The sequence below is a fragment of the Bos mutus genome, chromosome 17 (genome assembly GCF_027580195.1).
Source record: "Bos mutus isolate GX-2022 chromosome 17, NWIPB_WYAK_1.1, whole genome shotgun sequence".
In the NCBI taxonomy this organism is placed as follows: domain Eukaryota; kingdom Metazoa; phylum Chordata; class Mammalia; order Artiodactyla; family Bovidae; genus Bos; species Bos mutus.
Genome location: NC_091633.1, coordinates 64,853,786 through 64,880,898, shown reverse-complemented (window position 1 = coordinate 64,880,898; position 27,113 = coordinate 64,853,786). Strand labels below are relative to the sequence as shown.

At 37.7% G+C, this 27,113-nt stretch overlaps 1 protein-coding gene across 4 annotated transcripts in view; it reads left to right on the top strand.

The window, feature by feature from the left end:
• LRBA (LPS responsive beige-like anchor protein) overlaps positions 1-27,113 on the top strand; it is a 759,310-nt gene that overhangs the window by 705,331 nt on the left and 26,866 nt on the right. For 3 of the 4 annotated variants that reach the window (XM_070386647.1, XM_070386644.1, XM_070386645.1), the window contains exons 50-53: positions 4,332-4,524; positions 9,791-9,853; positions 15,422-15,577; positions 21,923-22,090. In XM_070386647.1, coding sequence (XP_070242748.1) covers positions 4,332-4,524; positions 9,791-9,853; positions 15,422-15,577; positions 21,923-22,090 — 580 coding nt within the window. The remainder of the gene's footprint in view (positions 1-4,331; positions 4,525-9,790; positions 9,854-15,421; positions 15,578-21,922; positions 22,091-27,113) is intronic. The other variant, XM_070386648.1, reaches the window with a different exon arrangement.

Genomic DNA, 27,113 nt, shown 5'->3' with positions numbered 1-27,113 from the left:
TCCCACTCGCAGTGTTCCGGGAGGACACTTTTGCATGACTTCTTGAAGTGTGCTTTTGAACTTGCACAGCATCATTTATGCTGCTTTCTGTTGGCCAAAGCAAGGCAGAGGCCCGCCTAGAATCAGAAGCAGGGAAATAGACTGCTGCTGCTGCTGCTGCTAAGTCGCTTCAGTCGTGTCCGACTCTGTGCGACCCCATAGACGGCAGCCCACCAGGCTCCCTCGTCCCTGGGATTCTCCAGGCAAGAACACTGGAGTGGGTTGCCATTTCCTTCTCCAATGCATGAAAGTGAAAAGTGAAAGTGAAGTCGCTCAGTCGAGTCCGACTCTGAGCGACCCCGTGGACTGCAGCCTACCAGGCTCCTCCGTCCATGGGATTTTCCAGGGAAGAGTACTGGAGTGGGGTGCCATTGCCTTCTCCAGGGAAATAGACTAGAGCTGCAAAATCTGTGGCTATTCCTCCTTCATGTTTCTTGAAATTTCAGGGGGAAATTCATTTATGACAGAACAAATTCAGCATAGGAACACACACTGCACAGCATGGTAAGAATATTTTAAGTGTAGGCTGTCGGTGTTTTATTTTTTCTTGAATTGTATTCATCAATAAAACAGGTTGCTCATTACTGTTTTAAAGTAAGAATGGGGACATAGAGTCTGTTTCCATAAATGCGATGAATAATTGAGAATAGGTTCTAATTCCATGTTGGGGCTTAGAATGGTAGGATTTCGCTGGATGCTGGGAAGGAGAGCGGCAGCCAGCAGGGACCTGGATACAGATGTGGTCCTCTCTGCCTCCGACTCTCTGTCTCTTCCCGTCTTTCCTTCTTCTTTGTGTTTTTTCCCCTTTTCCCATCTTTGTCATCATCTTTCTTCTTCCAAGTCTTTTTTCCCCTTCTTTCTCTAATGATAAGAATTGACCATTACTATAAACTACAGACCGGAGAAGGCAATGGCGCCCCACTCCAGTCCTCTTGCCTGGAAAATCCCATGGATGGAGGAGCCTGGTAGGCTGTAGTCCATGGGGTCGCTAGGAGTCGGACACGACTGAGCGACTTCACTTTCACTTTTCACTTTCATGCATTGGAGAAGGAACTGGCAACCCACTCCAGTGTTCTTGCCTGGGGAATCCCAGGGATGGGGGAGCCTGGTGGGCTGCCGTCTCTGGGGTCGCACAGAGTCGGACACGACTGAAGCGACTTAGCAGCAGCAGCAGCATAAACTACAGACATTTAAACATTTATTTGCGTCACCTTTTCCCCCCAGTGTTTTTAAGCAGGGGAAATCATATTTAAAAGAGTGTAAAGGGTAGCTTTTAGTGAAGAGACTACACAGAAAGCGGACATTTGGCAAGAACAATGGAAGATAGCGCCATAAAAATAGTAAGAATGATTTATGTTTGGGGACTGGAATTAGTTTTAGTAATAGCTTGTCAATGAGACGCGGGCTGCCGCCGTGCTGGCTAATGGAAGCACCTCTGCTCCATTGACTCTCTACCTGGGTCACTGCACGGCCTTGGTCACTGGGGCCAAGAGGGAGTTGCTACTGCCAAGCCTCTCTCCGTGACCAAAGGGTGACTGGCTCACTGGGGCAGATCAGCCTTCCTGTCCCGGGGCGGCACACGCTCATTTGAGGACGGGAGGCCATCTTTCCCATTATCCTTTATCCTCTGAATCGAAACCTGAACTCTTTTTCAGACCTGTGCAAATTGTGCTTTTCCCTCTTACACATATGTGGGTGGGAAACAAAAGTGTGTTAGAAACAAACCAGAGTTGTCAACAAGTGCACACGTAATCTGGGAAAACGGAACGAAATCTAGCTATAGTGGTTTCCCACTTCTATGTCGGACGGGGCTGGCAGGGGCCCGCAGGGTTGATGAGGGTTTCTTTCTCTGCCCTCCCGTGACTGGTCCTGCCTCATCAGCAGCTGTCACCATCCCTCTGGGCGAACCCAGTATGCTGGGCTGGCTTTTTCTTGCATCCAGTGCCCCTCATTCCATACTCACTGGCTACGGATGCGATGCGCTCCCCAGAGAGTTTCTTGGTCCTTGCCTCCATTAGGCGCTCTCATCAGGCTGAAATCCACAGGAACTGCCGGAGAGCCAGCATGTTCTCAGGATGCAGGAACGTCTCTGGACATGGTGTCTGCAGCTTTCTGTGGAAGAGGGCTCTTCCTTGCCCTGTGGCTAAGAGTTGGCCCACTAGAGGCACTGTGTACACAAGACATTCTTCCTATATGGTAGAGAGTTTTTCCGTGTTTTTTTAAGGGCATAAACATTGGAATTATTCAATTTGAGCCTGATTGTATTTACAGTATGAGCTGTTAAGCTCAGAAATATGTATCAGCTTCCTTTCAGTGAGACTTCATGATGTATGTTGTCATCTGACTTCCTCAGAGTTTATACATTGACTTTGGTAAATATTATTTTTTTAAAAAAACCCACACAATTGGAAAACACAGTTTGGTTTTCTGAAATGACATTCATTTCCTTTTCTCCAGACTTCATCAAAGCTAGCTTATAGGAAATTTTGTTTGTGGTTGGCTCATTGTTTCTCATTTTTACACAATTTCACAGAAATCCTTAAAACCATGTAAGGGGTTCTTAGCAAAACAAAGATTACTTATTGATATCAGAGGTTTTAACTCAAAGACCCAAATGTGTATTGCTTTCACTACTATTCGGATGAGTTCCCCCACCAGTGATGACTGCAGCACACACACACACACACACACACACACGCACAAATGCAGCAGAAATTAAGGCCACCTCGCGCTGTGTTGAGTGCAGGAGCCATAATATACGCCAGGTGTAGTAATTAGCAGGCCCACGAAGGCTGCCTGTTTGTCTGCTTTTGCTGCTGTTGCTGTATCCCCCTGTGTTTTCACACCATCAGATAGTTGGATTTAATTGAGGCCACATCAGATGAGGCATTACTGACACCTTTAATTGAATGAGCATCCAGGGAGGATTAACTCATAATATTGATTGGCTTTTAGCCACTTGCTCAGAAGGGTGTCTGGGTAGCTTATTAGTTGCCTTTATTTACACCTTTATGCAAAGAGTGCAAATAGGAATTCTTAGTGCAATATGTTTTTCTAAGTACTCTTAATAACTTTTTTAAAAGGACTGATAATAAAAATGCAAATGTATTTAATTTTTTATTAGCAGTTCTGAATGAATACATGTTAAATATATGTGCCTACACATTTACATATACCTGGTGTTTTGAAATATGGCAATAAGAGAGCAACCAGAAGGACTTCATCAAGGTGTTTCAATTCTGAATGATACTCATCAGCTATTAGAAAATAGACATGGCTGTGGAGAATTGCTGAAAATGCACAGTGCAATTACTGTATGATAGCATAGTACCACAAAGTATAAATAAAGCCAGTAAATCAGTGTGGTGTTGTCTATGTCTCAGATTATGACATATGGTTTGTAGGAATGTTCTAAATCCTTAGTAGTCTTCCAGATTTATTATGTTGCTAGCCGTTAGAACAGTGTTTTGTGTATCATTTCAGTTATATTTTGCTTTTCAAAGGAGAAATCCAAAGTCTTGAGCTTTAGTTTCTTTGCCGACTGGAAGGAGAGGCATCTAGGTATTTCTGTGCACCCTCAGCTAGAGCACAAAGCTGCGGCATCCGCATTATAATAGGGCAGTGTTTATGACTTGGTGCACTATATAAATATATTGTTTCTACAAGTACACTTAATTATGCATTGCTTTGAAACACCTTTATAATTAAGTTTGTGTATCACGTTCATAAATTATTTCTCTACTGTAATAATACATGCATGCTGTACAACTGTTGTTTATAAATGTATTTGTTAATTAATTATCTCTTTAGTTGTCAAAATCCTCATACTAAGACTCAACACAATTTTTGATAATCTTTGGCAATTACCTTGGCTGGCTTTTGTGCCTGTGGCCTGTTCTCATTCTTTTATTTTTTTCTCTTTTGTACTTAATCCATAATAACTGTTGGAATGGTTTAACACAATCCTCAATACTTTGCCTATTTCGAGTCTAAATCAAGTCACTCTTTTTAGTTCTTCTTGGGAATGGGGTGGGGAAGGGAAGAGAGCTAATAAAAATTTATGGGTTTTTAAAGTGACCATTCATGTATTTTACTTCAATCACCTAGAAATTCTACTAATGACATGTGAAAACCAAACAAATCCTAACTGCTATTTCTCTAAGCCTTTCTGCTCACTGTACTCTCACTTGCAACTCGGGTTAACATGGTCTTCCTCTTCTTTTCCTACACCCTCTTTCTTTCCTTGTCTTTTCCTTCTCGTATATTTGGATCTTGTCTTGCCCACTCAACAGTATCTCCTCCTGCAGAGTCCATTGATGTTCACAGACCAAGCTCAGCAGGATGTTATCATGGTTCTAAAGTTCCCCTCCAACTCCCCTGTCACTCACGTGGCGGCCAACACCCAGCCTGGGCTGGCGACTCCTGCTGTGATCACAGTAACTGCTAACCGGCTGTTCGCCATGAACAAGTGGCACAACCTTCCAGGTAAGTGAAGACATACCCTTCTAAGGCATACTAACTGCTGAACACTGTATAAAGATATTGTAAGTGTTAATCAATCAGTTGTGTCTGACTCTTTGTGACCCCATGGACTGTAGCTTACCAGACTCCTCTTGTCCATGAAATTCTCCATGCAAGAATACCGAAGTTGGTAGCCATTCCCTTCTCCAGGGCATCTTCCTGACCCAGGAATCAAACCCAGGTCTCCCACATTGCAGGCAGATTCTTAACCATCTGAGCCACCAGGAATCCAAAATACGTTGTTCCTGCTGCTTCTGCTAAGTCGCTTCAGTCGTGTCCGACTCTGTGCGACCCCATAGATGGCAGCCCACCCGGCTCCCCCGTCCCTGGGATTCTCCAGGCAAGAACACTGGAGTGAATTGCCATTTCCTTCTCCAATGCATGAAAGTGAAAGTGAAGTCGCTCAGTCGTGTCTGACTCTTAGCGACCCCATGGACTGCAGCCTACCAGGTTCCTCCGTCCATGGGATTTTCCAGGCAAGAGTACTGGAGTGGGGTGCCATTGCCTTCTCCTAAAATATCCACCTAAATATATTATATCTCAACATTTAAGCTTTTTAGTTTTCAAACATATTAGTCTGAATCAAAATGTTGAATACTTGGAAACGTGTAAAGAAGTCCCTCTGAAGCATGTAATATTAATACAAAAGTTAAAACACGAACTGTTCTTTGGCATCTAGTGATTTGTCTTTACTCCTTGGAGATAAATATTATCATATAATAATATTCTATGTCATGTCCATAAATAGCCTTTATTGATTTATCAGATGTTCCTTTTTTTCCCACGTATTCATTTGCTCCATATACACTTCTCATTGTCTATCGTGTGCCTTTTTATGCAGGGCATGGAACTATTTGTTGTGGGTGATAGAAAAAAGAACAGGTAAATTACACAGCCAAAATACTACAAACCCTTAAGTATATCCTGTTCTTCCATTAAGTGCTGAAGAATTAGGGTGACTAAGGGCAAGATCAGCCCTGGGATTTCTTTGGAAGGAATGATGCTAAAGCTGAAACTCCAATACTTTGGCCACCTCATGCAAAGAGCTGACTCATTGGAAAAGACTCTGATGCTGGGAGGGATTGGGGGCAGGAGGAGAAGGGGACGACAGAGGATGAGATGGCTGGATGGCATCACGGACTCGATGGACGTGAGTCTGGGTGAACTCCGGGAGTTTGGTGATGGACAGGGTGGCGTGGCGTGCTGCAATTCATGGGGTCGCAAAGAGTCAGACACAACTGAGCAACTGAACTGAACTGAAGGGCAAGATACTGAAATAACCATTAGAATCATACACCATCACTACTTGAAGAGACATGAGAGTTGGTCTTGTCCAGGACCACATTCTACCCCTGAAGATGCGGAACCCCGGGGAGCCTGCCTTGTTCAGTATCACATATGGGCCACTCAGTGGCAGCGCCAGGTTTGAACCCGAGTTTTCTGACTCAAATTTTATGAGTACTCCTCTGTGATTTATTGCCTCTCATTAGAACAGGAATGTTGGGATCTGGATTTAGCACTGTTCCTTGTGGCCACTGGTTAGAAATTCTCTTTTTAAAGAAGGAAAATCTTTCAAAGTCCTGAAGATTATAGGGTTTTTATCCCCAAGCCATTGTTTTAGGTAGGAAATTTGAAAGGATAGCCTTTAATAGTCTGTTAACTTGTTATTAAACCTGTAAAGTGTACATAAAGCACCACCCATTATAATACCTGAAATGCTTGCACATGTATGAGTTCTTGAACAAGGGTCTCGTGCCACATTAAATCCTAGAATGTTTAGAATGGAACAGAACTGAGTTGATGTTCAAATAAAAACTAGATGCACTAACTAACTATGGTCAATAAGGTAATCTGGTACCCTTCATGAAAAATCCATGGTTGGTGTCAGAATTTCTTAAATATAGCCATTTTCCTGGCCATTAGAAATGAATGATAATATTTGATTAGAGAATAGATTTTATAAATGGTAGAGAAAGTTAAAATTGAGATACATACAATGTCTCTATTACTAGGTCCTTTTATTCTGTATTCTTCAAGTGAACTTATCTCGCAGAGGTAAATGTGTATGCAGATGACATATTTTGGGACTAAAGATGATAATTTGATTAATGAATTTGATTTTTTTACTGTTGTTTCTCTAAATGCCACTCATTAGAAGAAAAAGACGCTGGTAGTGTGTTCTGTCAGGCACACAGAGGATCATCTTCCTGCGCTGGGTGCCGTTACCTTAGAGCCTGGCGTAAGCACCGGTGTCTGTGGCACCAGGCCCCTCCCAACGATGCTCATCCTGGGTGGCTGCTGTGGCAGCTCTGGGAACTCGTTCAGTTTAAACAGAGCCGTGTGAGGAGAGACAAACCTTTTCAGCTGCTGGGGAGCCCCAAGCTCTCTGCATTCTTGGCTTTTGTCTAGCCTAGCAGTGAGCAGGAGCTGAGCCCGCTCCACCAGAGAGCTGCTAGGCTGATACTCAGGTGTCAGGCTCCCTCCCTCCCTGTGATGACTGAGCTCCTGACATTACCCTTTGAAGCAAGCCCGTGGCCCTGCCTGGAAGGCTGGCTGCCCTTACTGCCTGCTGGTCAGCTCTTCTTCTCCCTGCTCGCCACTGTCCTCTAGACCTGTAAAGTGATTCAGGGGCAGCCTCCTCCTGCTGGAGTACCCCGTATGGTACATCCAACTGCTCTGAGCCCAGGCTCGCTTTTCTGTAAGATAAGAGGAGAGAAGACTGCACATGTTGGCCAGCTCCTTGCCTTGAATCCTCCCCACTGAGCCTTCTTTGGGTCTGTGCCTTGCGTCACTGGTGGTTTCGCCCCCGTCCTCTGGCTTTACAGTGTGATACAGCCACTCCTCACCAGATAATACAAAGAATAATAACATGTGGAAAAGCTCAGGCGATTCTCTTTCTACAACATGATCCCCAGTCCTCAGTACACTTACACCTAAAAATGTTAAGTATACATTATTAAACCTGTGCCTCATTTCAGGTATGTAATAAACATACCTGACCTCTCATCCTCTGTTTTGCTACCTTTACCTGTCCGTGTGCCTTGATTGAAACAAACGTCAAAACTTCCTAACAGTTTTTCTTCAGTGAATATCAAATTCAGGTTACACATTTTTTTTTTTTAGTTTAGATTCTGATTCTTTTCTGATATTCTCTGATTCCCATAATTCATTCATAAGACAGCTAGCTGTTGTCAATGTAGTGTCTTGAGTCCTGATTTAGAGAAAAAATCATCTTTATCCTTCCATCTCATTCAAGGGACCTTGAGGAACATCCAGAAAAAATAAAATAATGGCACCTAACCTTCATAGAGCATTTTCTAGCTTCCAAATACTGTTTTAATCGCTTCACATCTATTAACTCACTGAATCCCTTCGACAACCTGAAGATGTAGGTTCTATACTTAGGTTGAGCCATACAAGATTGCCATTTTAATAGGTCAAGACATCAGGTGTTGGTGATTCCATGTGGTTCAGCCTAACTCATTTAACAGAGCAGGAGCCTGAAGCACTGCGTAGACATAACTGGCCAAAGGTCACACAGGCAGTCAGTGGCAGAATTGGAACTTGATGCATCACCAAAAATAGCTTACCTGCTAAATCTCTTTCACTGACAGTTTGGTTTTAATGTTTCTGTGATCCCAGATTCTGTGTCCCTAAAGACATAGGGACAGCTTCTCAAGGTATTAGCGTTGATGGGCACTGGTGTTGCTGGAGTAAATGCCGTGTTGGCAGATCAGAGGCTGAGGTTTTCCCTGATGAGTCCCTGTATGTGTGCTGTGGTTTCTTTACTGGCAGAGCTGTAATCAGCAAAAACAATACCTTTAGCAAAAGAGGGAGTCCTAAGGCTTTCATTTTTCATCTACTTTAATATCATATTTATACTCAACTATAATTTTTAGTGCTAATATTATACTCAGGTATTTTATCAGTATTACTGATATTCAGGTATTTTATCATATTAGTGATCTTCCAAAAGATCATTGAAAAGTCCTTGAAAAGTTGGTATTTACTAACAGCGGGAATGCTGACATAATGATTTTAAAATTAATCTAATGAACACATTGGAATATATCTCATTTTTATTTTCAGCCCCTCAAGGACGGTCAAAAAGATGTCTTAAAATCTGATGATATTAATATCATCCTAATCTTAGAATCTGATGATATTAAGCAGAGCTCTAACACCAACCAAGCAGTAGTTAAAATGCTTATGAGTCTGTAAAAGGCAGATATTGACCAGAGTGAATGGCTGAGTCATTGGAGGAAAATCTTTTGGAAAAGGACCAAGAATTTAACTCTCAGAATTACAAAGCTGAAAAGATTGTCTGTTCTAAGCCCTTCATTCTGGGGCTTCTGATTTGCCCAAGGTTGCACAAGTGGCCAGTGGTCAGTCCTGCTTCCTACAATACTTCTTATCCACCAAAAGCCCTTCTACCTTTCACAGGGCTGCAGCCTATAAAATCTCTTTTCCATCACAAAATAGGTACCTCTGAATCCTTAAAACCATTTTGAAAATTAAACAAACTGTCCTTAGTATGGATTGATTTTTGTTACTCATTTGCTTCTCAGTATTTTTAAATGGGAACCATGGAAATATTAAATATTAATAAAAGTTTTTTTTCCAACCGCAATCAAATCTTCAGGAAAATATTTCAGCCAAATGCATTTAACTAAAACATTTATCTGCAGATAGCTTTCTTTATTTTTATTCCAACTTTCAATTGATTGATTTAAGTGATGGATGAAGCATTGAATGTTCTTTGACTTGGCGCTTTCCCTTTCTCCATCATAAATTGACTTTTTTGTGGATCCTTTGTGCTGCAGCATTCAAAACTGCCTTTTTAAGAAGTAACAAAAAAACTACTATTTGCTACAGTCAGCAGATGGTTGTCACATTTTGTTTTCAGTGCTCTTTACCACTTAATTTTGTTTTGTTGCGGCATCAGAGGTTGCCAGTCAAGCATCTGCTATAGCTTATGGCCTAGGACTGGAGCCACTGCTATGGCACATGTTCAGAACAGCACTAATCTAAAATAAATGTTTAATAAGCTAGCCATAGAAGCACCTGGATTTTTCGTTTGTTTGTTTAAATTTCACAAAACTGTCTTGAGAGATTTGGAGGTTGGAAACAATTCTACATGAGATTTGACTTAAGCATTTTTATGTAGCTCAGTATATGAAAAATAATGCGCTCTCTCTCTCTCTTTTTTTTTATCTTTTGTGAATTCCAGCTCATCAAGGTGCTGTACAAGACCAGCCATACCAGCTGCCAGTGGAAATCGATCCTCTCATAGGTCTGTCACTTGCTTCCCTCTCTGCGATTCATTAAGCTCTGTATGGTGGCCCTGAAGTGTAGATTACCGTTGTTTTTCACTTGCTGGTTGCTGGGAATGGAATTTTCCTGATAAACCATTTGCATGCAAATTGGAATGCAATGAGCTGTGGCTATGCTGGTATTTCATCAACTCCCCCTCGTTGGTTTGCCTAATTTGAACAGGCCTAGGACGCGTGTCACCGAAAATTAATATGGATGCTGTAATAATGTGTGATTGAGAATGCGCATGAAGTACTGTCAGGATAATATTGGATCTTTTCATCACTCAGACTTGTTGATGAGCAGGAGCGAGGCACGTTATGATGAATTGGTGCACCAGTAATGTGATGGAGCTCCTTTGCTAGGGAAATTTTCATAATAACAGTGGGTTCTTAGCAGCTCTGTGTTGAGAAAAATAAAACTGTAGTGCCAGGGTTTCATCATTAAAGGAGATCAATCCTTTCTTCCTGGACCCTCCTTTCAGTCTGAGGGGATTAATGTGCAATTGCAGAGCAGTTTCAAAGTTGAAATATATCGTCCAGCCAATGGCAGTGTTAAGATATTTGTATTCATTTTCCTAGGGTCCTGCAGCCCAATAAATTGCCATTGGAGGTTAAATTTGTTCAGGGAGAAAAAAAAAGTAAAAGGAGACCAGAAAGAGCCATTGGAATGAAATGAGCATCTGCGGCAGACGACTTAGAATATTTAATTGCTGCTGTGCTTTTTGAGTAGGTTAGTTGAAATCTCTAGTTTAGCATTTTCCAGCCTATAGTGGGGATTTCAACTGTGACTCCACTAAGAATGGTACACCTTGGTATTGAAGATGCTGTTCAATAACTTTTAGAAGAAAAAACCTAATTGCCCAGCTGTAGGGGTATGCTGCTAGCATGGATGTTTGTGTTTGCCTTATAATTTTGTCATATTTCCCCAGCACAAATGAATTTGTTAGTATTTTGAAGTATTTTTAAGTTTGTAGATAAACCATAAGAATAAGCGGATTTATTATTTTAAAAAATTCAAGGCGTTCCTTGTGCATATGTCACTTTTTTGTTGTTGTTCTCTAACACCATTGTTTCAGTGGAGACTTAAATGGCCACCATTTGCAGATGAATTATCAAGATGAACTAAAATAACCTTAAGCTCTAAACTGTCTTTTATCATTTTCCCAAATATAAGCAGAAATCTAAGAATTACGTGTCTATATGAAAGATAACCAGTACCCTGGTTCCTGAATCTTGTTTTGCTTTGAGTAGATACAATTTGCCATATATATATTTTTTTAAATTAAATGCCCACTTGGGTAAAGTTCTAAGAGTCAGGAAAATAATAAAACCCATTTGTTGTGCCACTTAGAGCCTGGTTTCTGAAGTACAGAATCATTGTTTGTCTTAAAACTTGACAATGAATATCATATAGTATAAAGTCTAAATGAATTCAGAAATGGTAACCCTGTCGCGAAGGCATGGGGGAAAGGGGCGAGATAGTCAATATTTTAGGTTTTGTGGGCCATAAGGTCTCAGACACAACTACATAACTCTGCTGTTATAGCACAAAAGCAGCCACAGATGATATATAAACAAGCGAGCATTGCTGTGCTCCAGTGAAACTTCATATGCAAACCCAGGCACAAGCCAGATTCAGCCTTCAGGCCATAGTCTTCCCTGCTGACCATTGGTCATCAGACTGTTCCCGCATCTCCTGAAGTAGTTGTTTAAAACCATGCATCTTTATACAGAGTGAAGTAAGCCAGAAGGAAAAACATAAATACAGTATACTAACGCATATATATGGAATTTAGAAAGATGGTAACAATAACCTGGTGTACGAGACAGCAAAAGAGACACTGATGTATAGAACAGTCTTATGGACTCTGTGGGAGAGGGAGAGGGTGGGAAGATTTGGGAGAGTGACATTGAAACATGTAGAATATCATGTAAGAAACGAGTTGCCAGTCCAGGTTCGATGCGCGATACTGGATGCTTGGGGCTGGTGCACTGGGACGACCCAGAGGGATGGTGTGGGGAGGGAGGAGGGAGGAGGGTTCAGGATGGGGAACACATGTATGCCTGTGGCGGATTCATTTTGATATTTGGCAAAACTAATACAATTATGTAAAGTTTAAAAATAAAATTAAAAAAAAAACATGCATCTTCTCACACATTTTTAAGTTGACATTTAAAAAATTTTAATGTGATATCATCACAAGTTTAAATAGTTGCAAAGGTTATGATTTTTGGCAAAGTGTGTAAAATTTTAAATATATCCAGCAGACACTAAATATCAAAGTCACTTGATAGTCAACCTTTTCTGTTTTTAAAAAATTCATTGCAAGAAATCTTTACCATTTGAATGTTTTTCTCATCTTGAATTTGTACTTTCATTCTGCTTTCCCTACACAATTTTATTTTAACTGTAGAAAATTGGTTACCCCATTAAACAGTTTTCAGCAATAAAAATACGTATGTAAATATAAATGTTGAGATTTCCTGTGACCTTAGGCCCAGCTTTAAAAAATTAATCCTCATTGAGTTATTAAAAATCTCAATACATATTTATTAAAATTATAAATTATAAATTTTAGTACTATTAAACATACACAACACATATTTATTGAAAATAGGAAATACAGCTTTAATGAATGGGAGTGTCTCCCTAAGTAGTTCATGTATTCATGGATAAACATGATTTGTTGCTGAAAGAGACAGAATTTGTCAACAGTTCTATCCTAATTTTTTGTTTTTTATAGATGGATGCTCTCAGGAGTGTTACTCACATGAGAAGATAGATGGGAAAGGAGAGAGTTTTGTTTTAGCAGTGTTATTCAAATCTTCAAACTCTTTCCAAGTTATGGGACAAAATTCATAGAGTGATATATTATTAAGGATTACTTTTACGGTCTATCATTAAATAATCATTTTAACAATCTATCACTGAAACTTATTTTTAATGATCTATCAATTGACAGCGTGATTAGATCCTCCTTCCATTCATTGAAAGCAGTGAATTGGAAACCACCTGCCCTGCAGAATGATGTGATGATACCTAGGCATTCACTTTCTAGCATCACATCAGTAGTTTGAATTGTCTCTTTATTTGGCTCTCAAGAGATTTTTGTACCCTGGAGTAAAGTACCATAGTAAGATTCTATCTAGTGGAAGAAGAGTGAGCAAAAAGGGAGGTAAGAAAGGAAAACTCACAAGAGAGTTCTCAGGCAAATCTGTTTCAAGCTAGAGAACTCATGAAAGTTGCGGAACCAGAAATTGATTCCCTTAAAACCATCTGTGCCCGTGTATCCCTTGGGAAATCTTATGCCAGCCCCCACCCCCGTCCCCCCCACAAGGGTATACATGCTCCAGTTTGTAGACTGCTTATCTAGACAAATATACCTAATTTTCATCAAATAAAAATACTTTCAGTACTGAATCTTGTGAGGTTTGCTAGACAAAACAGTAAGATAAAGAAAAGGCAGTTGTAGGGTAGGTTATATAGACTAAATGGTTGGATGGACAGACGGATGGATTAGGGGTTGCAGTGTTAAATTATAAGTAATCACTTATTTGGAAAATAGTTCATCTAAACGCTGAAGGGGCATCAGCCTTTACCCATGACGAGTTTGTGGTCATTCAATTCAAAATGATATACATGGCCAGGTCTGTCAAATTAGATCCTCCCAGTCGGGAAGATCCCCTGGAGAAGGCAATGGCACCCCACTCCAGTATTCTTGCCTGGAAAATCCCATGGATGGAGGAACCTGGTAGGCTACAGTCCATGGGGTCGCTAAGAGTCGGACACGACTGAGCGACTTCACTCAGGAAATAACGCCAAAAAGACCGGTGAAAGTTTATATATCATATAAGCGAAAGTCATATAAACACTAACAAAAATAAGGTATTTTTATAATTTTCATGTGGAATGAACTGGAGTAACCAGTATAGAAAATACCATATATCTTGTTTTAAATTGCTAGGTTTACTGGAAATTAAAAGATTTAATCGTATCACACAGGTTCACTGCAGTGAGAGACTAACGTCTCTCCGTGATACACTATGACACACAAAAGCTATTTCACCTGCCAGGAGCTTCCCTTTGTATGGAAGGAGGGGGCACGTGATTCCTGACTAGAGGCCTGCCCTTTTTACTACTGCTGTCACTTTCTAGGCCATTAATCTCCCCCAAAGTATCCGAAGCCCATTATCAAACAGTTATCTAATAATCTTACATGGTTAGGTTGTACAGTCAGACACTAGCAGAACTTTGCAGTATTTCACATGAATACGTTTGTTATGTTCTGTATGCCATGAGGGTAAGGAGTATTTTATCCCTCTGTATCCCAGCAGAGGACTGGAAAGTATTTTGAACACTTTTTTTCTTCCATATTACTTTCTGAGCCTTCTATTGAATTGGCCGTCTTAACTTATTACCTACAATGAATATAACATAGATATATTTCTATTTTTAATTCTTATCAATAATGCAGCTATAATATTTTTTCCAATAAAAACTGAAAGCAATGATGCAAAGAACTTAATAATTAGATGTAGACATTTATTTTGTTCTGATTTCTGGTATGATCAAGTTTTTTTTTTTTTTAGCAGTATAAGAACTGTAATTTGTGTTGGAAAGCTGATAATGAAATAACTGCTAGATCACGAACAGCAGAGCTTTCTATTTGGTTGGCTTCATAATGCCAAAGAAGGCACCTCCATGAAAATTCCTTTGCTGATAATGACATGGCTGATAGTGTGTTTCTAGAGGATTACTACTCTTCACATGCATGTGATGTCGGGCTGTGTCTGACCTTATGCCTTGTGACAGACTCCGTCTCAGGTGCTCTGCAGCACTCTGAAAACATACTGCCAGACTGTCTTGTTTTACTGTTTACAGAAGTAGCAAGAAAGTTGCAGTGTGCTGTGCTTTGACTTCTTCAATTACAAGTATCCTTCATAAATAGTCATCCTACCCTTTCCTTGCACACAAGTGCGGCTGTGAATGGGGGAAATGGGAGTTCACATCTGGTCAAATTAAAGGCCTGTTAAAGTCAAACTAGTACAAGATGCTCCAATATTTCAAATATATGACATTTAAATTCTAATATCTCTTCCTTGTGACAAAAAGTTAGCGGTAATAGATTGTCGCAACATGAATCCATTCTCATGACAATAGATGTAATGAGATTGTCAGAAACACAAACCTAACTGTGATGCAATCTGGAGATTCTAATCTAGTTTGGTCCTGCCCAAGAGCTAGATAGCATGTTCTGAGAATTGTATACTACGTATTTTAAAATTGTAGTGTATTATTGTTTCTTTCCTCTAGGCAGAATTTCTTACCGAGCTGTTGAAGTTGGCTACCCTCCTTCTTCCAACAATCGGATTGTGTTTTCCTGTGGTTTTTCAAATATTATTGTATTTAAAATTAAAGATCAGATGTTTTTATCCTGGACTGTGTTGTCTCTCCTCCCTTGGCCCCAGCCCCCAGCATGACAAATTACGGGATTTCTTTGCGCATGTGGGTTTATAGGCTTTTTTTTCCCCCTCTGTTCTCATAGCCAGCAATACAGGAATGCACAGGAGGCAGATCACTGACCTCTTAGACCAAAGCATTCAAGTCCATTCCCAGTGTTTTGTCATCACGTCGGACAACCGCTACATCCTCCTCTGTGGCTTCTGGGATAAGAGTTTCCGCGTCTATTCTACAGACACAGGTAACCTCATCATTTCTTTATCAGTGAACTCAAGTTTACAACAAGTGGCGGTAAGAGGCTGAAAAGGCTTTCTCATCTCCCGTGTAAAAGTTACAGAATTCTAAAAGGTGTAAAATATAGTTTTCCCTTTCAAGTAATAATCTACTCTATAATCCATTAATAAGTTAACTTCAGAATGTTTTTAAAGGGGCAGGTTTTGATAGGTTTGTCGCCCAAGCTTCATACTTACAAGTGAATAATTTATTTTGAAAGCATACCTTGGTGTAAATGCCATATGTACATGTCCATGCATAATCATATGACAAGTGCACATACTTACAGGTGTATTTCCCCACTTTAATATTATTTAAAGGTTATTTTTTTTTCCCTGGAAATTCTAAGTGTGTTTCCTGTGAGTGGCTATCTTGCCTCCACCCAGTTCCACTGAATCTTGCTGAAAACTACACCATGGTGAAGAAAGGTAGCTGACTCCTTATTCATTTGCATGCAACTCCCTAAGGGACAAACCAAACTCAAATCACTACTATTATAGGATATCCAGTCCAATGAATGGGTGTATATTTTTGCATATAGGCAATTATGAACATTGAAAAATTTAATAGAGTCTCTTTAAAGTATTTTAGAAACTGGAAGAGGAGGGCATAAACTTATACTGAATATGTAGTTGTATATTTAAAATAATTAAAATTAGATAGTAATGCATTAGAACTTAAATACCATGGAGGTAGATAGTTCAACTAAAACAAGGATCTACAAATAATTATATTGATTAAAGGTTCTGGGGATAGGAAATTTTTTAAATTGAAATTTCTAATTAATTAACTGTTTTACAGCAAATCCTTTTTCAGTCATGTTAGTCATCTCTATACAATGTATGAGTCCATACTCCTACTTTAGTAAGTATAGTATATTAACGAATTAATTCTTGGGTATTCAGGGACTTTGTCCTAGCTACGTTTTGATGATTGTATTATAACCTAACAATGAGAGAGTAGGGAAATATAGTTGAATATGTACTGTGTATAGAATAAACCCTAGAAGTTAGACATGATCTCGTTTAATTTTTATTTCAGGGAATCAATGACCTAATATTTTTATCATTTACTTCTTTATTCTGGAGGTAGGTTCAGAAAGAAGACATCATTCAGGTCTTCCTGATTACTTGGGCTTTTACTAGATGTTTAGGTCTATGATGTTAATTACTATTGAACCTAAAACTCCTCTGGAATTCTTTAAAAACGCATTGGAGATTGACAAGTTTTCCTAAAATTATTTATTATTATAATAAATCTTCTCTGGCTTAATATTCAGGTTTAAATTTTAACCTTTTCTTTCACTATTACGGTAATGACAACCTTAGTGTTATTTGACCTCAAACTATGCTCCCTTCTTCACAAACTTTCAGATTAAAATTGTTACATCCTATCACAGGGTTTTCTTGAACATTCTTTTAGATTCATACTGTTTTTTTATACATTGAAAATTATCTTTCAATTTGCATACAGTAAAATTCCTTATTTTGATTTTTAGTTCCGTTAGTCTCAGGGCATTGTATCCAGTTATGCAACCACCCCCACAGTTAAGATGCAGAGCAGCAGACATTCCCTAGAAACCCCTCGGGTTGCCCTTCATAGTCAGTTTCTTCCCTCACCTCAGCCTCTTCAGAATTGCTGACATACTCTTCATCTCTATAATCGTGCCTTTTCCGGAATGTCCTCAAATGGGATCATATATTATGTCAATCTTTTCTGGGTGCCTGATGTCCTCTGCCGGCATTCAGAAGTTGTTTTGTGGAATTCACTCGGCGTTTAAATGTTCTTTTGATGAATTTGTGGGGGAGAAAGTGTTCTCCCCGTCCTACTCCTCCGCCATCTTAGCTCCTCTCCCAATCTTTGGTTTCAACATTTGAGCCTTGCTGAGTTTGTTGACATTTCATATCATTTTAAAGACACTGAATATTGATATTTGTAAATTAAAGCTAACCTCTTTAACCTTTGTAAAGTAAAAGCTAACCTTGAGGCTTCTCTTGTAGCTCAGTTGGTAAAGAATCTGCCTGCAATGCAAGAGACCTGGGTTCGATTCCTGGGTCAGGAAGATCTCCTGGAGAAGGAAATGGCAACCCACTCCAGTATTCTTGCTTAGAGAATCCCATGTCCTGGCGGGCTATAGGCCATGGGGTTGCAAGAGTCGGACACGACTTAGCAACTAAACCACCACCTCCAAAGCTAACCTCACTTTTATATAATACTCATAATAAAATAATTTTTATAGTCACACAGTTCTCTAGAATTTATAAAATATCTTCTTTCTCATACATGATATTGTGTCAGCCTCACAGTAATCTTAGGAAATCGAATAGGTGTCCATAGGCCCATTTTTTCGATGATGAAACCAAGGTTTGAAAAAGTTAAGTAACTTGTTGAAATTTGCACAGGTCATGGTGCTAGACCTGGGCATTGGAGGTCTTCTGACCTCAGATGTGGCATCTTTGTGATTAGTCCATTTTATCTCACACAAGTGTTACCCATTTAAAATCTAGGTTCCTAGAATGTCTGCCATGTTACTTTAGACTTAATAAACTAGATGGCATTCCTTTCTCTCTTTCCAAAAGCCTTCTACTTTACTGTTTTTTAAAACGTGCACAAGTGCGTGTATGTATAAAACACTTTCATAAGAAAGAAGTCTCATTTTAAACTTCATTTCGGTGGGACTGAACATGTATACCAAAAATATTTATACTTTCCAGGAAAGCTTTGAAAAAACTCTCATATGATAAATCTAATACCCTTCTTAATATCTTGTATACAAACTCTGATGCAAATTTTATTTAAAATTATTTAAATTTTAAACGTGTTAGTGTCTTCATGATGATAGGAATATTAAATGTTTTCTCCTAAGTTTAGCAGAGAAGTTTAGCAGAAAAATTGTATGATCAATAATATATAATGGCAGAGCTATCACAAGTGTTGAATTCAATTATATTTTGGCACGTAAGCCAAAAAAAAAAAAATCCTTCTCTTATTAGATTTGGTGGGGTGGGGAGGTGGGGGTAGAGAGAAACATGGTTGTAGCAGGAAATTCTTTAAACATAAATCATGTTTTCAAGACACAACCAGAGCAGCAGAGGCAACAATAAAACCTTCCCTCGGCAGTAGGAATTATTTTCAGGCCACATTTTAGATTCAGTGGTGCAGAGTCCTGAGCTTGAATTTTTTTTTTTTATTTGTAGCACAGCTGTCAAATAAAACATTAACTAGAAAATTTGTTCTGTCAAAAAAAGGATATTCTAGTGCTTGTGGTAATATTTGATATTAGTGTGTGGAGAGGTGGACTGGTATTAAAGGAAACAAAAAATAAAGCTTGAGGAACACTTATGAGATTATCAGAAAATAATTTACCAAAAAGAACAGCAGGTATTTATATGGTGTGATTTATTTAGGAGGAGTGAACCTCCACCTCATAGCAATAACAAATACTGCAGAGGAACACTGCCAGACAGGAAAAAGCAAACTGAAAAAAAAAATAATGTTTTCCAGAGTTGAGCCCAGAGTATAAATTGTGGAGAATGAAGTTAATTTGTATTAAAACATGAAACTCTTTAGATGTGAATACTTAGCTGGCGCCCCCTCATCTCAGTCTTCCCTGATGCCCAGGCTAAGTCTGTGCTCTCCTGTTTTTCTCTCTCCTCTTTTCTAGTAGTTAACACCACTCACAGTTACTTGTCTGTTTCTGTTTGTTTAATGAGGGCAGGAACCGTTTCTCTGTTTGCCACTATATACAAGTAAGATCTAATGCTCGGCACTTGGTAGGTGCTCAGTAAATGTTTGTTGAATGAAAAATAAGTGTGATAACTTTTAGGGGCAAAAATTAAAACACTAGGAAATTTTAATTAAAAAAGAAACCCCAGTCTGAATATACATGTTCCTAACGCTGACATTGTAGACATAGAATGATGACTTAATTAATGAGAAGTAGCAAATTATTATGTGTCTTGAGAAGTTCTGACAGTCCTTTTAATCCGTCGCACTTTTACAGCTAAAACTTTGCCCTTTGTTCTCACTAGCTGGAAACTAAGCATGTTACCAAGCAGACAGTTGCTCTTTCGCGGGCTGCCTGGTGTGCGTGCAGCGTTTGGGTTTTCTGTTTATGCTACAGACCTCACATACCTAGATGTATTACTTTGCTCATCTTCACTTCTACAGCCCACTGAATTGATGGTTGTCAAATCTTAAATGAGTCTGCTCTAAGTAACCTATTTAAATCACTCGTATAGTTGACATGCTCTCAGCATTTAGTATAGGCTGAGGCAGAAGTCACTGTACATACTCTGTGATCAAAAGCATAATCACATTATGGGGTGTTCAGTATTTTCAGTAGTTAAAACTCATGATTTAGCTTTCACTTTTCTAATTAGTACTTCTTTGCTGATGGCTCAGACGGTAAAGAATCTGCCTGGAATGCAGAAGACACAGGTTTGATCCCTGGGTCAGGAAGATCCCCTGGAGAAGGGAATGGCTACCCACTCCAATATTCTTATCTGGAGAATCCCACGCACAGGTTAGCCTGGTGGGCTTCAGTCCATGGGGTTACAGAGTCTGACACGACTGAGCGACTCTCACTTTCTACTTTGTAGTAAGACTACATTCAGCTGCCTTTTGTCTCATCCTTAGTTAGGTCTTCCCTCTTAACTCCAACCATTTTACCACTAAACCTCTCTCCTTTGTCCTTCATATAAATTGGAAATGATAAAAAATTATTATATTTTTAATATTTAATTTTCTTTCCATTTTTAATTCTAGAAAGTCTTGAGTTCTTATATTCTTTATTGATAAAGTTAATTTTTAAAATGAAACATTCTGGTGTTAATTTAAAAGGTTGGAGAAATTCAGAAGTGAACATTTTTAACACTTACTAGTTAAAATACCTGCTTTGACTAAAGTCTTTTTCCATAGGAAACAGAAGTGTACTTTATCAATTTTGCAGTTTGAGAATGATATGAATCTTTCTTAAGTTACTATTAGAGCACTGTGGACAAGGGAAAACACTGTATTTGACTTCCCATCTGATGTGGATGAAGCAGTATTTATTTCTAAATGTTCAGACTTTGTAATATGCTTTGGGTTAATTTAAATCAATAATGTGAAAAATTTAGTGGAAATATTTTAGTTATATTTATTATCTTGAAAAATTAAATACATATAGATACCAATACTTAGCTGAGACCTTAAGGTTTTGATAGGCTGCGATCTGTTCCAAGTTAAACATATAAACTTTTTAGGCATACTAATTTTTTTCCAGCTTAATGGTTTTTATCTTGAACATCTGAATTGTATTTTTTATCACCCTACCGAAATGCTTATTTGAAAAAAGAAAAGCATTCATGCTGAGTATTAAAGGTACACATTCTATGACATTATAATTTGTAGATTCTGTAGTCATTTCAGAGAGAAACGTTAGCTAGAAACTGGTCAGGGTAGAGTAGAAGAGCTGCTATAGCTATTTAATTCTTTAGACAAGTTTGTATGAATTACAAACACCGTATCTGATTAAACAAAAAATCTAAAAGGTGGGACCTTTACTTTTTTCTGACACTGTTATGTGAGCAGTTCATCCTGTGCTTGACACCCTAGATATATGGTAAGTTTACTGGGTCCCCCTCCCCAGTCATTACTGGTAAACTGTCATCTTAATTTCCCTTCTCCTCAGGAGTTTTCCTCATTCAGACAATTAAAGAAAGAATCACTAGCTCAAATTGCAGTCACAATATATTAGTCCTTTTATCAAAATTTAGCTCATGTAATCCTGATGTGAAAAGCAGAAACTCTTGGATGTGGTTTATAGTGTCTTTGTGTAGATGACTTCAGAGAAGAGAAGAAGAAATAAATTGCCTTTACTGATTCAGAGAGAGGTTTATATTAGTGAAGTCTGAGGGATAGAGTACTTACAGAAAGGCAACTAAGTTTTGCTTTGTTTTGGATCATTTAGAGTAACTTAATAAATTGTTGAAATGGTTCCAAATAAGGGTTCTCTTGAGTCTGCTTTAATCAGTAGACATAATTCATTTGTAATTCCTAGGAGCCATGTATAATAATATTATTAGTTGAAATAGTTTTAACATATGTCTTTCAAAAATGTTACTATCACTGTTCAATTGATTCTTTTTGTTGTCGTTAATTCTTCAAAGAAAACTTTTAGGTTGAACCAGATCAAATTTTATTATAAAATCTGAATTATCAGAATATGAGTTAATACAACTTCATTATCTTTTTAAAAGTTAAACAATCACTGGAAAGTTTTTCAGTTTTTTTAAATAGCAGTTTAAAAGGAACTTGTTTTGTATTTCAGGAAAATTGATCCAAGTGGTGTTTGGCCATTGGGATGTCGTCACTTGCCTCACTCGTTCGGAGTCGTATATCGGGGGAAATTGCTACATTCTGTCAGGGTCACGTGATGCAACCCTTCTGCTCTGGTACTGGAATGGAAAAAGCAGTGGTATTGGAGATAACCCGGGCAGTAAGTACAATTTATAAGTAAACTTTTACAAGTGATGTATAGTAACATTTTGCAGTGAAGTTTTACCTATTTTATCATGGGGAAAGTGAAACTGAAGTATCAAGTAATTTTAATTTCTTAGTTATAATTTAAGAAAGCTCTAGATAACCTTGTTATTAACATTTTGTGACCAATGATAATTCAAATTCAAGGATAAAATCTCATTTTCATGTGTTTGGTTATTCTTATCTGAAAATGCTAGTCCTTCCTTGGAAATGGCTGTCACCAAATAAAACAGAAGAGTTTAATTCACAAACAATAAGATATAATGTAAAAGAGCAATCACATATTGTTTATTGAATTCCTATTTTAAAGAGCAAAAAAAATTATAATTTCATGGAAACAAACCAGTCTTTAGAAAAAATATGCTTTCATTTACATATTAAAAGATAAAACGGGTCATAAAAGGCCAATATGGAATATTCAAATTGGCTGTTGGTTTCTCAAATGGGAAATGAAAATGTTCACCAACAGCCTTAAACATCTTTATGAAACTATGCTGAAGGCAGTAAAACAAAAAATGTGTAACCATTTAAAATTGTAATTCACAGAAGGCAAAAAAGGAAGCAGCTACCATTAAAACCAATCGCACACAGCTGCAGAAAAGAAATGGCTTTAGAAAAACACATTAAGAAGTAGGAAAAAACAATTAAAAGGACCACCTGAAAAACGAGAATTTAATTAAAATGATTATGACAAGACTGAAGAGATCCTGCAAGAATAGCATTATATTTTTTATTTCATAGGTAGAGCATTTTAACTGCTCTTAAATATTTACAGTTTCTTAATTTAAAGCAAGTTGCAATTTATTTGGCTAAGGAAGGATCACGGTATTGCTGATTACCTGAATACTATGGTACTTACTTCTGTCACTCAGTCCCAAATTATAAAACAGCCTGATTATGTTAAGTCCATCGTATTTTGAATTGACTTATTAAAGCTGTGCTTATTAAATGTATATTATTTGTATGAAAGTGAAACCTTTTTAAAAAATTTACTCAAGAGCCAGTACAGTTTTAAAAGAAGTATATGCAAAGTATTTTTGCCAACACTGTTTCTGCTTTGTATGTATTATGTTTGGTGTGATGGTGAATCAAAGTTTTTATTTTATGAACCTCTAATATGTATTTCTTAATCAAAACATGGACAATTCCCTACACAAATTAAATGTGAAAAGTAACTTTACGGCTTTGATGCTATGGGTAAGAGTAGTCAGAGCAACTTCAGTGTGTGTGCCTATATCGGGAGGTTAGTGTGGACATGTGTGTGTTTCACGTATGTATACAACATCTCCGTTCTATATGTAATTAAAGTAATAACTTTAAATTTGTAAGCTTCAGGGAACTTTGTTTTTCGCATTCTTTTGAGAAGTGCTTCATGTCCTTTTCTCTGTGGAGCCTCATACTCTGTTCCTTCCTCCTTTTCTGGCCTTTTAAGATGAGCGACTACTTTCAATTTCGTTTTTCCCTGTTTCCATAAACTCAGTTATTGAGATTCACTAAACTGTCTCAGACAAACCTAGATTTGACATAGACAATAAGCATACCATTTTGTTATTTATGTGAAAATATTTAGGAAGAACTTTGCTTTGAAATAGTGTGAGATGTTTCATGCACACACAGCAATCCAAACGAAAAAAAATTTTGTTCTTTTTTTTTTTTTAACTTGACCTAACCGTGTTCTCTATGTCATTACTAATGGGTATTTCGAAAAGTAGCTAAAGGCTTTCTAGCTGCAGTTAATGTGTAATTGTTGTTACATTTCAGAGATTTAAGTGTATTTTAAAATAAATGCATTTTAGAAATATTCAGCTTTTCTAGAAAGGATAAATATATATATTTAAATACCTTGTAAATCAACCTAAAGATGATTTTTTTATGTCCATGACATTATAAAAATGAATCAAGTAGGACTGACCAGATCATGGAGTTTAGAGTAAGACACAGCTAAGTTCTATGCTGTGCTGTGCTGTCTTGTCTGTAAAATGAAAGCAACGATAGTAACCGACTTAACGTGTTATCAGAAGCACAGAACGCTTCAGAGCAAATAAATCACCACACAAACACCATCTTGCTGGTATTAGAGTAGATATTATAATGTTGTATTTTCCATAAAGCACTTCATCTATGCCCTCTCATTGTCTGCAGTGTGGTGGACATTAACTCCTAGTAATGCTGGTAATGCAAGGGAAAAAATAAAAGAATAACTTAACAGCACATCTGATAAAAATTTTAGAGAAGTGTAATGACTCTTGATAAATTACCTTTCTCACAGCGAACCTCATCCTTTGGGGTCCTTCTGTAATGTCTGATGTCCCAACTGAATTTTGCTTTAACTTTGAAGGGTGAATCTGAGAAAAAGACAAATAGGCACTTTTTCATATAATGAGAATTTCCACACATTAGAATGGAAAGATGAATAAACCAGTGTAAGCTTTTCAAAAGACAATGCAAACAAAAACAAAGACATGTGTACTGCTTGTGAGCTGTTTTAAGCACTCATGCAAGCTGGTTCACATTTTTTAAGCCTGTGGCTCGTTGATGGCTCCACAGTGCAGCCGCTGAAGTCACAGATTTTTGGATGAAGAATTTTAGATTATGCTTACTTCTGTGTTGTAGCTCTTGGATGAATCGACATTTAAGAGATAGCCAGGCTTTTATATACATAAGTCCCACGTGGTCTGTAGATGCATACAGTGCCTCAACTTAAAGTTTTGAATTTAGACTTTTCTCTTGGAAAGAAAATGGGTAATTTAAAAAAAAAAAAAAACTAGACCATTGCCTTTCCTGCATTTTATAGGCCTCATCCAAGCATATTACTTGTTTATTTCAAAAATCATAAGAATAAGCCAGCAATTTTACTTGCTAGTGTCATAAGCCTATGGCATTACCTACAAATCTAATGTCAGTGCTGTATGTAAAGTTGATAGCTTTATTAGTTGTTTTTTTTTTAACTCATGTTATCTAGTGTTAATAAACACATTACTCAGGCAAAATCATGCGAATTCAAACTGGATAAAACCTGTATATAGTATACCATGAGGCTTTTAAAAGGATGCATATGTTTTATGGAATCTGACTAGGTTATATAGCAAAAGCCTTGTTTTCCTGTGTGACAGATAGGTTTTCATTTTTGTCTCTATTGTCTTGTGATAGTTATCTCCTGTGGAATGCGGTTTTCTTAATGAGAAGAAAAATTAAGATAGGATTCCATTTAGTTGTGGGTTTTTTAAATAAAATTAACCAAGAACATTTCAAAAAAAGATGTTTTATGCATGAAAGCATATCTCTCTTTGCCCTCATACCCTTTGTGTTTAAAACTGGATTTTGTCCACCAAAATGCTTTCCTGGAATACTCATTTTTCCTTCACAATAATGCTATCCAGACTGCACATTTCCAAATTTTGAAGAAAATGTTCCCTGATGCATTCAATTGACATTTAAATACTTTAAACTTTAAAATGATCTTGTAATCAAAATGAAAATTCACAGAAGAGTTTATTCACTGTTTTTGTATTTTATTAGATCATAAACTTAAAATCAAATTCTCATTAAGCATCTAAATGTAAGTGCTTATTAAGCATTTTTAGGTATCTGAGTAATTTTTTTAAAAGTCACAGTTGAATAGCTTTAGAAACAAACAGTCGCTGACTGTGAGGTGTTGCATAGATGGTGTGCGTAGTATTTCAGTAAAGTAGTTTTCCATTCTCACATTCTGTTTTTGATTTGATTGAAAGGTGGCATTTTTTTTCTTCTTTGCAATCAGACATGCTAATCTGTATCAGCTTTCTCCTTTATAGGAATGGCGTCTGCTGGAAAAAAAAAAAAAGTTTTTTTCATAACAAGATTCTGTTAAGAATATTTCAGCACCATTAATTAGAAAGAAGGTTTTATTAACCATAAGGCTAGCACTAACAGACCACAGAGCTGTTTTTTAAAGTACTGTATGCCATGGCTGCCCTGTTTTTTCTCTGTCGAAAACTTCATTTTGTTACACTCTCATCAATCACTTAAGTCATTACCGTAAATCCTACTGTTGTTAATTTTACTAGTATCACCCTAATGAGACATCCCTGCTATAATTAAAAATGAATTCTAACTTTAAGGCATTCTAAATTTTTTTTTAATGAATTTAGAATGATCTTGCCATGTAACCATAAATACCACTGATATACATAGACTACTCATCAAGTCTTTAAGAAAAGTGGTATCACAGTATGTCCAGGTGTGACTTATTTACTGGTTGTCTCTGTGCACATGTGCTTATGCATATGTATATTTTTGCGCACATATTTAGGAATTATGTTCTTTTTATAATAAAGCCTACTACGCTTTACTGAAGCTACCGATAAATCCTTATTCTTTGTCTTGCCAGAATATAGGTGGATGTGACACAAGAAGTAGGCGTCCTAGAGCGCCATCTGCTGGACGCGTTGGGGGGCTTGATAGTTCTGAAAATCAGTACTTGGTAAAACAGGTGTACTTTGTTTTAATTGCCTGTGGTGTAGTATTTATGGTTCACAAATGTCAAGATATGTACATCTGTGTTGAACTGTATGAGTTTGTAAAAGAAATAACATTCTTTCTTCTTTGGCCCTGCACTAACCTGGATTTGGACGGTTATAATCAGTATTTTGTTTAAGGAAAAAGTAAGCACGATATATACCTAATGAAACAAAGCATCACAGTTTGTAATGAGAAGAACTCTTATTAATCACAGGTCTTCAGTAGGCTACAGTTGGAGGAAATTGTTTGCATGATATTTTAACTTTAGTTTCCTTATGTTCACAGCTACTATGAAAGCAGTGTTTGAAACGTTTTTTTTTTTTTTTTTTTAATATCTGGGATATGACTCAATCTGATTCTTTGTCTAGAACATGGCTCCTTCCATGTATATCTCATCAAGAACATTCCTTGTGGTTTGCGCTATTGCAGTAAGATTGCCCTGTATTTCCCCTTTTTCCTTGAAGAATTCATCAAGCATG